A 17,467-nucleotide genomic window follows, 5' to 3' on the forward strand; every position below is an offset into this window, starting at 1 on the left:
CAACGACGAGGAAGAGGTTCTTACTCCGTTCCATTTTCTAATAGGACGAAATGCTAGTGCGGTTCCGCCCTTAGCTTTAACGACATCTAGCATCGACCGACAGCAGTACAAGTTGGTGCAACACCATTCAAAGCTCTTTTGGGACAAATGGAAAAAAGAGTACATCCCTACCCTACTGAAGCGCGACAAATGGACGGGTAAAACGGAGCCGTTGAAGGAAGACAATATCGTGGTGATCACCGACGACAACGCCCCGCCGGGAAGATGGCTTAAAGGACGAATAGTGAAGGTCAATCGGGCTCCAGATGACCAAGTGCGGTCGGTGGAAATTTCAACGGTAAACGGTATTGTTAAAAGACCCGCCATTAAAGTGGCCCCGCTAGACGTTATAGGGAAAGAACATCTGCTGCAAACGCGTGTGCCAAAACGAAAGTGCGAACTAGTACGAAATATTGCGATGATAAATAGTAAACGAGTTGATTAGAAAACAAAATTCACAAAGCAGGGAAAATAGTATCAAAGTAAGAGCATAAGCCTATCGTGATGATCATGTTAGGTAATTCAACGAGTTGTATTACGAGGGAAAGGATGTTGCCGCGGCAGCCATCACGATAAGTGCTCCAAGAGAAGGTGTGGCCGTATTAATATCGCAGCCGTATTAAAATCGTATTAATAGATTCAACTAAAATTGATTAGTAAATAAGAAGTAGGCGTGGCCTAATTGTACACTATAACGCACGCAGCTTAGTGTTTAGTAGACAGGCGGGACTTAGTAAGTTAAGTAGCATCCTTGCTTGCGGGACCTGCACAAGCACCGTCCATAGCCCTGTCTGCTGGCTGGAGAGCCGTACGGTATCCAGCGAGAGTTCGAGACTAGAAAGCTGTAAAATATTTTCTTTTGAAATACTTAGGATTTACTACTTAGATTTACTTAGCACTTTAACTAATCAAAATTATATCCATCGCTAATAAAAAATGTCCTGTAATAACGACTTGATGTCTGAAATAAACAAAACATGGAAGCAAATTGTAATCCAAGCGCAACAACACTTGTACCTTTCTATTTTCAAACCCGAAAGTTCGATCGATCTACTTGTGTTATCCTTGTAGCCTCCTAAATCTTTCCGGAACCCCATCCGCGGTAATTCTTGTTGGACACTAGTTGGCATCAGGCAAGGTCGCTTCTTTCCTCTTCTGCTTCAAAAACTCCTTCGACTGCGTCTGCTCATCGACAGGATTCCCCTTCCGCCCAGCATAGGCCCCCGCAAGCTTGGGGCAACTAGCTTGGAAGGCAACCGCTCTGCGGTGCGAATCCTCGTCCATTCCTCGACGAGAAGGGGTAGGCGCGACATTTGACACATTTTGACATTTTACGTTCTGACAGCCGCAGGGCAGAACGAAAGCTTCGTTCAACACTCCACAACAGATTGCAAAATTTCCCGCTGTCATTGCAAACTTCAACTATCCTACCAACTAACTAAGTTACAAGATTCAATTATATGACTGCAAAATTCAACCATACGCTTACAATGTACAACTCTTCATTTGAAACATTCAACGGAGTGATTGCGATGTTCAATTATATGATTCGAAACCCTGTAATGGAGTATCACTGTGAAGCGTGATGCTACCTGGCATGAATATAATGTCAAGTGACAGGAGATAGGGTATATATGTAACTAAGTGTGAGTAAGAATAAAATCTCTCTCTGCATTCTGAACTAGACCCGCAATTATTCCTTTCTTCGATATTCTGCTAACAAAGAGTAGGTCTAAATTTGGCTAAAGTCTGAAATAAGGACCACCCCTCTCACGGTCACTCACGTTAGTGACCTTTTTTTCGTGCAGGGTGGTTCGAAATCGGTTGCGGGTTTTTTTTGATTATGTTTCGACGCACAGACATCTGCGGGCATGGTCGTCGAAGAAGAAAATGTAACAATTGGTGCCATCTATCGACCACAGGTCAAAGATTGGCGATCCATTGGAGCTTTCGCGAATAGCTTTGGCCAGAGACATGGTAGCGATTAGTGGTGCATGGATGATATGTAGGCACAAGTGCCATCCAGCCATGGCCAGAAGAAAGTTTGGCGATATCTTATAATATGGCGATAATTGTAATAAAAATTCAAATTCAGGCCGCATTACATAGCCTCCAAACCACCCTGTACGAAAAATTGCCACGCAGATGAGTGACCGTGAGAGGGAGGGAGGGGGTTCTTATTTCAGACTTTAGCCCTAAATTTTTGAGATGAGGTCATTTTGTTCGGCCAATCACTTCACACTTAACTTCAATATCACTATCGCACAGATTGGTCCTTAAGCAAGAGTCTTCCAACAAAGTTTAACAGCTAAAACAGATAGATCAATTAGAGTTTTGCAATAATTATATATATTGGGTAAAATTAGTCTAGTCTCTCGGAATATAGTATGAATGAGATAAGGAGGTGGTTAGTAGCAGTTGCTGAAGATAACATATTTAGATATAGTAAAAGAAAAAGGGGAACATAAATAAAGGAAATAGTAAAAAGGGAAATAGAAAATAGTCGGAGCGGCCCGGTAGTGCATGTGATAAACGGCGCCGGTCCACACGGCAGGACCGGGTTCAAATCCCATCCGGACCGTCCCCCCGTAGCAAGGACTGGCTATCCGGATACGTGGTAAAATTAAGTCTAGTAAGCCAGAAATGGCCGGCGTGACCTGTAAGGTCATTAAAAAGCCAAGAGAGAGAGAGAGAGAGAGAGAGAGAGAGAGAGAGAGAAAGAGAGAGAGAGAGAGAGAAGGGAAATACACTTCTTTTACATTTTATTTTTGGCCTAGGCAGTGTCGAAGCAGCGGTCCTTTAAACTTGCTTCTAATCTTCGCAGAATAAGAAAATGTAAATGTTGTTTAGCAACGCTGCATAATTACTGAAATTATACCATTAAACCTCGACTATTTAAATTATGTTTACAGGAATATTTCTTTAATATTTTCTTACTTGAAGCAAATTGCATGCAGTAAAAATAACTTCCGATATGAGCGCAGAGAGCACCATAGATAAAACGAGCGACACTTTAGTCACATTTGGATTATACTCGTTTTTAGCAACCGATTAAGGTACTCAATTCATATCAGAATTCATATCACCATATCGCTCAGCAAATAACGACTAGGCAGAAAGTTACGTACAGTGTTCCAAAGAAAACATAAAAACGTTACAAAGTCATAAATCTGAAATTCCAAAATATATTATTTACGTATAGTAAAACAACTCACACTACGAAGAAAAATTTTCTTTTAGCCGTAGGGCTTAAGCCATTCGCGTTTGATATCCGTCAGACAAATACGATCACGAAATTTGTTGCGAACACGACATATTTTCATAGAACGAGCATGTGAGAACTTTAAGTAATCATAAGCAAGGTAAAGCAGGTCATGGCCCGATACGTATAAACATAGAAGTCAGAAACAAGTCAGAACGCGTTCAGACCCTTAAGCGTTAGGCGAGAATCGAACGATAAAACGGTCACAGCGCGACGCGCGAAAACATAAACAAATCAGAGTGCGTTCAGATCCTAAGCGTTAGGTCGTACGTTCAGGCGATCATGCTCGGGCACCGGTAAGGCACAATCAAAGAATTGAAATAAAATGCTGATAATGCATTATGGGTGCTATTGTCGTGAACGCGACATCGCGTCATAGAACGGTCATGGCGCGCTACGTATAAGCGTAAACAAACTCGGAAGTACGTTGGGATAAACATATGAACTCCGGACCTTAAGCGTAAGGTATGTACGTTCAGGCGATCATGCTCGCGCACTGGTGTTGAGATTGCGACATCGCGTCTTAGGACGGTCATGCTCGCACCGACCATGCCGATCATGGTAATCATAACAATCGATGAATTTAACGACATAAAACGCTGAGGATCAACGCTGTGCGCTTAAACCCAAGAATGTGCTTAATGCTATCGTACGGAAATGATTCCATCTCGTTCAAATCTCTTTCATCTCACTTTTACCTTTAAAACTCAGAATCTATTGATTAGTATATAAGCCGGATGAAATTATTAATAAACGACTCTTGCAATCTAAACCTCAAACGGGCGAGTTCGATGCTCAATACACCGTCTTAGGTTCTGGCTAATCAGATACCCACGAAGGTCCACAGCTAGATACTTGTTCTGGTTAACCCAGAAGAAAAGGCTAGTTGTCTTGATCCAAGTTGATCTGAAAAGCCATCTTCCCGCAGAGCAGTCCGCATCGCCAAGCTACGACAGCTAGATACTTGTTCTGGATAATCTAGAAGCAAAGGCTAGTTGTCCTGACTCGAGTGATTTGGCAATCGCCGTTTTCCGCAAGAGAAGTGCTATAGTTGCGTGACGATACATACGCAAAAACAAGCTAGCGCAAGAGCTTCGAGTTGACTATTCTTCGTGTATTCAACTCTGTACGGCGGACCCCGTAATCCGATTTGTTCCCGTCAGTAACAAAATTGATTGTACGATTCCTAAACAAGAAATATGTATATGCGTACTCCTGTTGGCCGCAACAATCCTCTGTTACGTGCCATGTATGTGTTTAACTCCTCCTGCTATCTGTTTGATTTTCACCTTCCTCTGTCATCCTATCGTGCTCCCCTTCAATCCTTTCTTGAGACAACTCCATATACTTCCTTCTTTTCCGTAGTAGCCTAAGTTCCGTTAGTCGTTTTTTTTCACCGTCATTAGTGTTGGGATACTAGCTATAAGTTCATGTTTGAGAAGCAATTGTTGCAGACAATCACCATAATAAATTAATAAAAATAATTAATTAATTCATAATAAATAATTAAGCTAAAGTAAAAATGTAAATGAGGATTGAATTAGAATGTAGGGTGAAAGAGTATCATATATGCTTGATAGCGATCACGTGAAATAAATGCCACTCCGTGTCTGGGCGATGAACGGACAACTCATGTTTTCCTTCTGCGAAATACAACAATAGAGGACAAAAAGGAACATGCATGTGATGCGTAAGTAGATAAACTATTAACTTCGCGCTACGAAGATTCCGTTCTGAAACTGGGTCATAGCTTGGTGTGGTTGCAGTTGCGTTTTGTGCTTGGTCTGCATCCGTTTTCAGAATGCACACTGAAGGATATACGCCAGTTGCGCAGTACGCCGACTTCCCTGACCGGTTTGGAAACGATACCCATCATACAAAGTGCGTCTCTTGTTTTTTGGCTTACAATCATTTGATTCGAAAACTATTTACGGCGGATGTACTTACAAGGAACATTTACTGCCCATCATCATTCGCTTTAGGAAGTTCTAAAACTGAACAATTGTAGTAAATACAGCTTTACGGTAGATCGCAGATACGTTTCCGCAATCCATCCTATTTATATTCTTCTCCCAATTGTAGTAGATTATAGAAATATCAGATCATATATAACCTAAAAACATAAACATATTATGAGTAAGCTATCTGCTAAATGTTAAACTATTTACAATAAAAGTAACTTACTTATCTTATGCCAACGAAGAACGAAGCCAAATCCCAATACAAAAACAGAAGTAAGGCAGCGCAAGGAATTATTTTATAATATTCCACTTAATCACTTCGCAATTTCGTTGTATACACACTCTCAACTTATTTTCACAAGTGACTTTTTCTACACAAATTATCTGGCACACAACACTGCTGTTTTAACCGATCCTTATTATTCAACCAAAATGATTTAACGTTGCCATTGTTGGCATTTTTTTTTCAGAAAACCAACCTAAGTCAACATGCTTCTCGCTTTGACAAATTTGATTGTTGATGAAACAGAGCGAGAAAGCATGTTGATTCGGTTGACGGAAGAGAAGTCGTTGTCCAATGTAAACGTCAATGGTAGTGATGGTCATATCGGGTCGAAAAGAATCATTCCGGAAGGGATTTTTAGTCTAAACCAAGGTGCGTATAATATTTTTTTGTACATCAAAGGGTAAAATATCCATTCGAAGCTCCGCTTTGTATTACGGGATTTAATCTTGACTTTGCATTTAAAGCTTACCCACAAATTCTATCTGATCTCCTTGAAATTTGTGAAAAATTATTGATAAAAAAGAGGAATTATTTGATATTCGAATTATCTTCGAAAACTTCATTTCGATGCTAAATGATATTTTCAATTTAGCTATGTTTGGCAACCTTGTACAATTGCATGTCGAGTGATAATTTGCAAATCATGTTTCTAGAATGGAAGAAGCCATTTTAACATTGAAAATAGTTCGTGCCAAGCGTGGTGAAGAAAAACATGGGATAGTTTCGTTAATTGTGATGTGATCGTGCAAAATGGGCAGTGTTTCTTTAAAAAAAGTGAACAATTATTAAAATGATGAAAGTGATGTGTGGTGTTAAACGAATACGCTTTTGTTTCAAGTGATAAAAGTGTTCTTGTGGTTGAGGTGGTACAGGACGAGTTGTGCTGTGAAAAAATGAACCTAATCATAATCCTTTTCTCATTGTATGCTCTCTGGAAGTATAGTTTGGGATTCGGATGTCGTTTGGCAGCGAAATGAGACAGTAATGTATTAATATATTGTTTTAGTTTCGCTTCATCTTTTTCTGTTATCTGATGCATGCGTACTTAATGATTTTGGATTGTTCCTCATTTTAGGGTATTTTCTCTTTGTATCGGGATATTTAACTTACTGAATTAAAATGGAACAGTATGGTAGGTAAGTGTCATATTATATTAATTTGTTTCTTTATTATGTAAACTAAAAATATTATCGGTTCTTGTAGGTACTGACGAATGCAGGGCTGTTACAGCTGGCGCGTATTTTGCGTTTCGCGCGGATTTTGCGTTTCGCGCGGATTTCGCGCGTTTTTACTCTTCATCGGCGCGGATTTTGCGTAAATGTAAAAAATAACGTCTAAAATTTTCATTATTTTTACTTCAGAGCAAATTTCCTCACAATCAAAATCGAAAAATTGCTCATTTTAACAATTCTGAATGTAATGAACGTAATGAGAAAGCATACTTATTTTGTTTGTAGGACATACGATGCAAAAAAGTGATTACATGTTTTGAACACCTATTTTCATCTTTGCCAGTCACAAACAAGTCTCGCGCTGAAAGTTTTCAATATGGTTGAGTACATCATACAACAAAACAGACCAACTTCTCACTCTGGCACATGTGATTTCAAACGAACGGAGCGAGAAAGCGGGCGGATTTTGTTTGAGTGTGTGGATTGAAACTTTTCATTCATACGGAGAAAGAAACAGGATGAAACGATTTTACGTTAGAAAAAAAAACCCAAGTTGTTTCACTTTTAATCGGGTACATGTACTCGGTTCTAGTTTGTTTTACTTCTTAAGAATAACTAGACCGCATCAAGAGTTATTTTATTACATAGCAGAATGGACAGTCGTTAGACCAGCGCCGTTTATCACATACATCACCGGGCCGTCTCTACGGGTACTTTTAGGGCAGACATGTCAAACATCCCGCTCGCTAAAGAATAACGAGAACTTCGATTATTTTCGACTTTCCGATTTTGATTGAGGTATAACTTAGAAATTTAAGGAATAATTTATATTCGTCGTGTGTGTATTCTTCTTAAACTTCAAGAGGAAATCAAAAGCGTGTTAGTGTAGTCCAAACAACTGTTGAGTTCTAATTCCTTCCGACTACTCATTTTATTTGCAACTGACCCATTAGAAGCCAAATAGAGTTTGACATCACTGTTTTATAGTACACCACATACATGAACTTATTTTGGCGGGATTATGCATCAAATGTCAAACTATTCTGTCTGTTTGTCATATCATTTTGTGCTCTGGTGCATGGTGACGAAAACGTTTTGACGCGATTTTGAAAAAGCAAATACTCGAATTTTAGTTACACATTCTTTTGTGATTATCCCCAAGTATCCACAAAAACATGGGTAAGGAAAAAACTTGGTATTTTTAGTATATATTGATAGAAGTTTATGCTTTGTAGGAAAGACACGATTCGAGATTAGTTGGCTCCAGAAACAAGATCCCAATGGGTCAAAATACGAATCGTATATTGTTTACGATGATCGTTCGTTGAAGTCCGGAGAGGTCTATTGTAAAATTTGCAATCGAAAGAAAATAACTTTCGAGAACCGAGGAATAACTGCACTCAATGATCATGCTAAAACCGCAAAACATACTAACCTTGCCAAATCGCATAAGAGCACAAGTCAACTACGATTGGTACCTTTGGATCAGGTATGTTTGACAATGCAGGAAGCATCAAACTCAAAACTCAATTTACTGTTTTATGTGCATATATTTTTAGGAAAGTGCTCGTGCTTCGGCTGGAGCAAACGACGCCGTAGTTTCTTTACAAGGGGAACCCCAACCATGCACGTCAAAATTTCCAGTGAGTGTGCGTCTTCACCTCATAGACGGAGGCATTCTCGAAAAAGAGGTTACTTGGATCATACACACAGTAATGAAGAACGCATCGTTCAACTCAGCTGAAAAGGATACCAAGGTGCTACGCGCGATAGCGCCTAATGATTTGAAGGGATTCAGTTTGTATCGGCAGAAAATGACCGATATGGTCAATTACGCAATCGGACCATTCTTCAGGGACCTTTTTTTGAAGGATGTTCGGGGGGAATACTATTCACTGTTGTTCGACGAGACCGAAGGAAACAACAGACTCAAGGAAATGGAAGTGACGGTTAAATATTTTTCAAGCCATTTGACGAAACTCATGTTCTTCCATTTGGATTCCGCTTTTCTTGGCAAAGCAACAGCTGAAATTCTTCTGGGGAAAATTCTCGAAGGGCTGGAAGCTGCAAAACTCCCTTTAGAACACCTTGTCATGATAAGCAAGGATGGGCCAAAAGTAAACCAAAGCCTTGAGCGCAAAATTAACAGCAAGCTGATGCGTGAAAGAGGATTCCAGCTAGTAGATACAGGATCATGCCCAGCCCACATAATACACAATGCTGTGAAATATGCATTGAAAGAATTTGGGATTGAGGTGTCTGAGTTGGCAAAGGTAGTTTATTACTATTTTGATGTGCCATCCAGATGGGAAGAATTTAAAAAAAATTGTAAAAAAAAACCAAAAAAATTTGTAAAATTTGTTGAAACTCGTTGGGTAATGTTAGGCAATGCAGCACAGGTCCTGCTTCATAACATTGACGAACTTTTCGAACTGAAGGCCAAATTGACACACTCCGGAAGAAAAAAACTTAGTTATCATGAAGACGTCATTGTTAGAGTACTGTCGATTAAAGGTATCAGGTCAATCATTAGATTTGTTATTGAGGTGTGCACTGATGCTGAAAAATTGATCAAGTTTCTCGAAACCAATGATTTTGTTCTGTTTAAAATTTACGAATATATAAAAGCTTTTATGTCGGGTTGGTTGGGCAAAGTTTATGAGGTTGAAAAGATTGACAATGTTTTTGAAACCAAACATTTGGGTTTAGACAGTGGATTCAAGAAAGTCGAAGAGATTATTTTGCCCAGTTGCTTAGCAATGACTGAGACAAATGAACAGGTTATCATCACTCTTAAAGAAGGTATGAAAAAGTATGTAGTAAAACTAGTAACATACTTGCTTGATAACAACATTCCCCACGAATTTTACTATCTCGTTTCATACATGAGCCCTTCCAAGATTTTTTCGACAAAATCAGAGGAAACAATTATGAAATTAGCTGAAAAAGTCGATTTTAAACTCGACAAAATTCGCGTTTTTGATGAAATTGTGGTCCTAAAAAATTTAAAGCTTTCGCTTCCAACATATAATAATGACTTGGAGTTTTATGCTGTTCTTTTTCGGCTGCACGATTTCGTGGAACTGAAGAAGCTGTTCCAAATTATTATCACCATTTCCCACTCCAATGCGGAGGCTGAACGACGCTTCTCGTCTTCCAAAATGGTTATGACAGAAAAAAGTTCATGCATGTCGGAAGAACTATTCAACCATCGAAAAAACATTATTAATGGAATGCAATTTTTCAACAACGATCTTGAAAAGTTTATTCCACCAAAGGAATTGTTGTTAAAAGCAAAGATAGCTAGGCAGACGCACTACGAAAAAATAGAAAAAGAAAAACAAGAAAAGAAGAATGAAGATCTACGATTGAGCAGCAAAAAAAAAGAACTTGACGAACAGAAGAATGTTGTAAAAATGAAACGAGAAGCAAGAGAGGAGTTAACGAGTATTATAACAACTCAGTTGAAAAAGCTTAAAAATGACAACCCTCAAGTAGCCTGCTTAAAAATCATGGTGGAACAACACGAAAAATTACTGAGTGAAGAGGCAGATGCGCAGAAAAAACTAGGTGAGCTAAAGAAAGATAAGTAATACAATTCTAATCCGTTTTTTTATACATTTTTAATTATCGGGCGTTTTGAATGCATGTTTTTTTGAATTCTATGGTTATAGAGTGTAGTAATTTTTTAATTATTTTTTCTTACGCATTTTTTGACAACATAAGCTACTGAATCAGATTTCATGAATTTCTAGCATATTGGTAGTGCCAGGCACAGATGATCGAATAACTTAGTTTAGCTTAATACGTAATGATGAACTTCCACCAAAAATTGTGTTTATTAGCAGAATAGAATAGCATATGATATAGTAATACGTAATGATGAACTACCACCAACATTTTGTTTATCAAAAAATTTTTGGAAGGGCTCATGTATGAAACGAGGTAGTAAAATTCGTTATTATTATCGTGTTATTATCAAGCAAGTATGTTACATTGCTAAGCAATTGGGTAAAATTATCTCTTCGACTTTCTTTAATCCACTGTCTAAACCCAAATGTTTGGTTTCAAAAACATTGTCTATCTTTTCAACCTCATAAACTTTGCCCAACCAACCCGATTTAAAAATTCGTAAATTTGATCAGAATAAAATTATTGGTTTCCAGAAACCTGATCAGAATAGAATAGATTAGAACTTAGCAGAATAGATCTCTTTAGGAATACAAAATTTAGACGTACATTTTTTTGCCCCATAAGCGCATAAATCTGTTATTCATTTGAAAAGCGTATAGGGTTAATTTACTATATTTTGTTACAAATGTTCTAACCTAAAATAAAAATAAGACTATTGGTTTCTTTCTATATTACTGAGTACGTTTTTTTCATTGTCAATACCTTGATTCAATAAGTTCAATGAGTTACTTTCGTATTGGCGCGGTTTTGAAAATCTGGCGCGGATTTCAAGTGGCTTGGCGCGGATTTCGCGGTTTTTAAATCGAGACTTCTGTAACAGCTCTGCGAATGAAATAAATTAATGGGTATGGACCCGGTGTAGTGCAGTGAGTAAATCATATCCTTTTTTTTGTTAATTCGAATTCTATGCATATACATCCTCGATATTGGGAAAGAAGGATTTAGCGTATCGAGTTTCCGCGTACATCACATTTCCTTTGACACATCTTTTTTTAAAAAGTGTTTATTAAAAACATCTTACATACTGGTGTAAGAAAAGCATTTATCTGAAAGTGACTGCTCAGCTCGACTGATACTTAAAGACGATTTTTACTCGACTGATACTTAAAGACGAAGATTTTATTGGTTATCATTACAATATTTATAACGTACACTATTACTAATCCATACGACTGTTGATTTCATCTGTTTAGTTCAAACTACTATCTTACAGTCGGACACCACATATTAAAAGTTGCCCTCAACTTCTGGCCTTTCTAATTCCATGATATTACCCCACTTTTACATGCGGTCCGGTGAATATATGGTATAAAATGTACGCGCCGTTGTACCTGGTACAGTGACTGCGCTATACCTATCATTCGGTAACTTTTCACATACTATGTATGGTCCTTTGTACTTCGGTTCTAACATCCGACTTCCTGGCGTATATTGATCCTTCACTACTAACACCAAATCATTTACATTGTAGTTCTCTGCTTTACACTTTTTATCAAAATGCTTCTTTTGAATTTCTTGACCTTTTGTGATTTCCTTTGTAGCACGCGCATTTCTTTGCTCTATCTGCACTGATGGTTTTGAATCGTTTGACGCTAGTGCCGAAATAAGGATATTTTTTAACATATCACTAGGTCTATTTGTCAACGCCAATCAGCGAGTCGTCGGATTTTGCATTGTATTAATCGCATTTTGTACAAATTTTACATTTTGATCCCACCGTCTACCTTCTTCCTTAACCATCGTTTACAACGCTGGCAATATCGTGCGATTACTTCTTTCCACCTGTCCATTTGTTATTTGTTATTTTATTATTTGAATTCAACGGACCGAATGTGGCCCCCTTGAAGCGTTTTTTTTTACAATTTATACATTGATTACATTGATAACGACGGATTAACATTTTTATATTGCACAACATTTAACAAGTAATGGGCCGCACATTACTCAGGTTCGAAACAATCACAAATATCGTTTAATTCACGACACATAACGAGGAACGGATCAGAGGCGCTAAAACTAGTACGACACTCCCCTACGTCAAGTAGTGTTCTAGCACGGAGCGATCTTGCCGGGGCGTAAATGTCAATTGCGAAGAGCAGCGCCGGCGAATCGATACGATTGTTAAGTACACCTGCGACGAAAAGTCTTTGCGCGTTACAATTCTGCTGTTTCAGCGAATCTAGGCCAAGTAACGCGGAGCGTCCACTGTAGTCAACCTGGGCGCTCCAGCAATGCAGCGCAAATCGTGTAAATTTGCGCTGGATTGACTCCAGGCACGCGAGTTGGCGTGTTAATGTGGGCCACCATACCACAGATGCATTTTCTAACACGGACCGAACTAAGGTGCAATACAGCATTTTAATGGCGACTGACCCTCAGTAATGTCGCGCGCAAGCTTTTTTAGGATGCCAACTACCTGATTGCCCTTAGTGACGACGTGCTCAAGCTGGTCATGGAAGCTCAACTTCTCGGCAAGAAGCACTCCTAGATCCCTAACAGAGCTTTTACGGTTAATGCTATCCTCTATGCTTAATTTTTTCATTTTTCCGTTCTCTCGAGCTACAATATGTGTCTCAGTTTTTCCTCTCGAATCCTGAAATTGAACTTCCTCGTGGGAGCACACTATTCTGGCATCCTGCTAATGTGCCTACGCACTTCGCTTACAATGGTCCGTTCTAGTGGTGTACACTTAGCTGTATTAGACACGCCTTTCATACGCTACGCACCTCTACTACTTATGCAGTTTAAAACCGTTAGCACATCGCTTATTTGCTATGAACATTCTAATAAGTTGAACATTTCTAATGAAAAAAAAAACAATTCCATCGATAGTAACGGGCGACAGCACAAGGAAAACGGCAAAACTTCAATAAACAATATCGCAAGATGAATAAAGGACATCTCTTCTTCACCCAGGCGATATAAAGAAAATCCAGAGCCAGAACCTTTACCATCACAACCTAATCGAATAATTACCGATCTTAATAATCAAATATTTAAAAGGAAATTCAAGATTCAAACAGTATCAAAACAGACAACATGAATTTAAGAAAAATGTTCGAAGCGTTAAGTAAAGAAAAATAACATTTACAAACACGAATTATAACTCTGAAACGAGAACTAAAAACAACAAAAGAAAATAGTATTTGCCCAGATCAAAAAGTACAATATATAGTATAAAGCAAACTTTAAAGGATACATTAACAGAAAATCAGATTGACCTCATTTTGAAACGAAGACAACGGTTAAAGTAGACAAAAACCGAAATAGGCTCTGCAATGACCCTACGTTATTTTAACAAACAGGCATACAATTACATGGCTCTCTTCTTCTTTTCTGGCCTGCTCATGGTCGAGCACGTCGCGTAGACATGGTCTGGTCGCCAATCCGTTTCCAGGAAACTCGGTCCAGTGCTGCAGTCCTCCATCCACGGCTGCATCCGATCTCCGACAGGTTTGACTCCACCTGATCCAGCCAACGAGCTCGCTGTGCTCCTCTCCGCCTCGTGCCGAACGGATCGCTGACGAGCACCTTCCTGGTGGGGCATGAGTCCGGCATCCTCATCACGTGCCCCAGCCATCGTATCCTTCCGGCTTTGATAACCGTCAGGATATCTGCACCGCCAAACAGCTCAACTAGCTCGTGGTTCATTCTCCTTCTCCACACGCCCTGCTCGCACACACCTGCAAAGATAGTCCTTAGCACCCGCCGTTCGAAAATAGCGAGTGCATTGGCATCCTCCGTTAGCAGAGTCCAGGACTGGTACCCATAGAGGACTACCGGACGTATCAGTGTGCGATATATCGTGCATTTCGTGTGTTGCTGGAGCCTTCTGGATCGCAGGAGTTTGTGGAGCCCGTAGTAGGCACGATTTCCCTGAACAATGCGCCTTCGGATTTCGCTGCTCATGTTGTTGTCCGAAGTTACGATCGTACCAAGGTAGCAGAACTCCTCTACCACCTCGAGATCGTCGCCGTCAACTGATACTCTGCTCCCGAGTCGGGCTCTATCACGGTCAGAGCCTCCGGCAAGCAGGTACTTTGTCTTCGTCGCATTGATCCTCAATCCAATTCTGTCGGCCTCGCGTTTCAGTCGGGTGTACGCGTCGCACACCGCCGCAGATGTCCGTCCGATGATGTCGATGTCATCCGCGAAGCCGAGGAATTGGAGAGAACGGGTGAAAATCGTGCCCCGGATGTCGAAGCCCGCGCTTCGCATGACACCTTCCAGAGCGATGTTAAACAGCAAACAGGAGAGTCCGTCCCCTTGCCTTAGACCCCGGTGAGATTCGAACGATTCCGACAGCATGTTCGATACTCTCACCTTGCACTGCACCCCATCCATCGTGGCCTTCAACAGCCGTACCAGCTTCCCAGGGAATCCGTACTGCTGCATGGTGTTCCATAGTTCGGTCCGATCTATGGTATCGTAGGCCGCCTTAAAGTCAATGAACAGGTGGTGCGTGGGGATCTGATGCTCTCGGCACTTCTCGAGAATCTGCCGTAGAGTAAAGATTTGGTCGGTGGTCGATTTGCCTCCAACAAATCCAGCTTGGTAGCTTCCGACGAAATCTGTGGCAAGGGGCGCAAGTCTGCAGAAGAGTATTCGGGACAGGATCTTGTAGGCAGCATTCAGGACTGTGATGGCTCGGAAGTTAGCACAGTCCAGTCTGTCGCCCTTTTTGTACACTGGGTGTATGACACCCAGCTTCCACTCGTCCGGTAGTTCTTCCTGGTCCCAAATCCTTACGATCAGCCGATGCATAAGCGCGGCAAGCCTCTCCGGGCCCATCTTGAACAACTCTGCCACCAGCCCATCGCTGCCAGCTGACTTGTTATGTTTCAGCTGTTTGATGGCACTGATGACTTCGTCCAAGGATGGCGGGGGCACTTCGTCATCCTGCTGGCTGTCGCAATACTGCTCTCCTCTGCTTCCTGCAGAGGTCTCTCCTGCATCTGCTCCGTTCAGGTGCCTGTCGAAGTAGCACTTCCACCTGTCGATCACCTCTCGCTCGTCCGACAGGATATCTCCCTCCTCGTTGCGGCACATAGCGGGTATGGGAGTAAAACCGCCTCGTGCCGCATTCAGCATCCTGTAGAACTTACGAGTTTCCCCCGACTGGGATAGCTGCTGCATCAGTTGCTCATCCGACTCTTCGAAGCTGCGCTTCTTGTCCTGGAAGAGTCGGGACTGCTACCTTCTCAGTCGTCTGTAGTCTTCCACGTTCTGCCTGGTCTCGCGCTGGAGCATGCGAGTACGCGCTGCGTTCTTCTCGGATAGTGCTCGCCTGCACTCATCATCAAACCATTCCTTCCTCCGGTTACGTGTTACGCGGCCAATAGTTCGATCGGCCGTGCTGCTGATGGCTTGTTCCATCATACGCCAGTGGCTATTGAGGGACATCGCCTCGAAGGTGGTGTCCTCCGGCAACGCTTCACCTAGCGTGGTCGCGAAGTCCCTAGCCACATCAGCTTGCCGCAACCGATCTATGTCGAGCCTTGGGGTGGGCTGATAGCGCAGCTTATTGGCTGCGCACAGTTTCTGGCGTAACTTAACCATAACTAGAAAATGGTCTGAGTCGACGTTTGCTCCCCTGTACGTACGTACGTCGATAATATCCGAGAAGTGCCTTCCATCGATGAGAACGTGGTCAATCTGGGAATATGTCTGCTGTGGTGATCTCCAGGTGTAGCTGAAGCGTGGTGCGTGCTGGAAGAAGGTGCTGCGAATGGTCATGTGCTTGGAGGAGGCGAAGTTTATTAGGCGAAGCCCATTGTCGTTTGTCAGCTGGAGGGCGCTGAAACTACCTATCATGGGTTTGTATGCCTCCTCCCGTCCGACCTGAGCGTTAAAGTCTCCGATGACGATCTTGACGTCGTGTTGTGGGCAGCGGTCGTACTCCCTCTCCAGCTGCGTATAGAATAACTCCTTATCGTCATCGGTGCTTCCAAGGTGCGGACTATGCACGTTAATAATGCTCAGGTTGAAGAACCTTCCACGAACCCTCAACCTGCACATCCGTTCGTTGATCGGCCACCAACCGATTATCCTCTTTCGCATCGCACCTATGACCAGGAACGCTGTACCGATGTCATGCTTTTCACCACCGCTCTGGTATATCATGCAATCACTGCGGTAGGGGCGCTCCATAACTCCTTTTCAGCGCACCTCCTGAAGTGCTACTATATCGAAGCCGCGGGCCCTCACCTCGTCCGAAAGAGTGCGGGTACTTCCGGGTGCTGTGAGGGATCTGCAGTTCCATGTCCCGAGTTTCCAATCGTAGTCCTTGTTCAGTTGCGTGGGTCGGTATCCGTTAATCCGATTCGAAATTTCTTGGTTTCTTTTCGTTGCATTTGTATTGGGGGTGGCTTGCAAGGCCTCTCCCCCAACCCCCTGTCTCGTCGGAGGGCCTACGTATCCTAGCTGTTTAAAGTCCCGTAAGGTGCCAGGACAGAAGGGACATCCAGCCGCCCCTAACATGGAGAACAGACGCTGGCTGTCCCCCTCCGCTCAATTTAGCCATATACCCCATCTTCCCAAGGGGTTGGGTTTCCCCGTATACCCAAGCTCAGATATTTGGAGAGATATGTTACCATTCTGTACGACGGGGCCGTATTGAGTCGGAGTAGGGTATGGAGTGCCTATATTATCCTTCTAGAGGCTTCGGATCCATACCCATATCAGTGCGGTATGGCTACATACACTGACAACAGAACTAACAATTACATGGCATGATATGTATTATCCGCTACCATCCATTTCAGCACTTAAGCGATATGCAACACAACTAAATATCAAAGCAGGCATTCTGGATGACGTTTTAACTCTAGTCGCAAGTAGTGTTGGGTTATGTGCTGCCGTGCACACAGTGCGCATAGCACACCTAGCGTAGAGCTAGCACACAGCTAGCAAACTGTAAGAAATGCGGCAGAACTATTGTCCCGTACAACATCAGCTGCTTTAAGACGTTACTATCCTGAAAATGAAAATGCTAGAAACCTAGCCGATTTCGTGTTTCTAACACTTACATTCCTGCTGCTAGTCGCTAACAATA

General features: G+C 41.7%; 1 protein-coding gene across 1 annotated transcript; it reads left to right on the forward strand.

Annotated features, from left to right (window-relative positions):
- Window positions 1-6,761: 6,761 nt before the first annotated feature.
- On the forward strand, window positions 6,762-11,238 carry LOC125769620 (uncharacterized). The gene is made up of 2 exons (XM_049438416.1): window positions 6,762-8,209; window positions 8,280-11,238. Exon 2 carries the CDS (start codon window positions 8,436-8,438, stop codon window positions 10,311-10,313), a length of 1,878 nt encoding a protein of 625 aa, XP_049294373.1. The 5' UTR covers window positions 6,762-8,209; window positions 8,280-8,435; the 3' UTR covers window positions 10,314-11,238.
- Window positions 11,239-17,467: the final 6,229 nt, after the last annotated feature.

This window comes from Anopheles funestus, chromosome 3RL (assembly GCF_943734845.2).
Source record: "Anopheles funestus chromosome 3RL, idAnoFuneDA-416_04, whole genome shotgun sequence".
NCBI lineage: Eukaryota > Metazoa > Arthropoda > Insecta > Diptera > Culicidae > Anopheles > Anopheles funestus.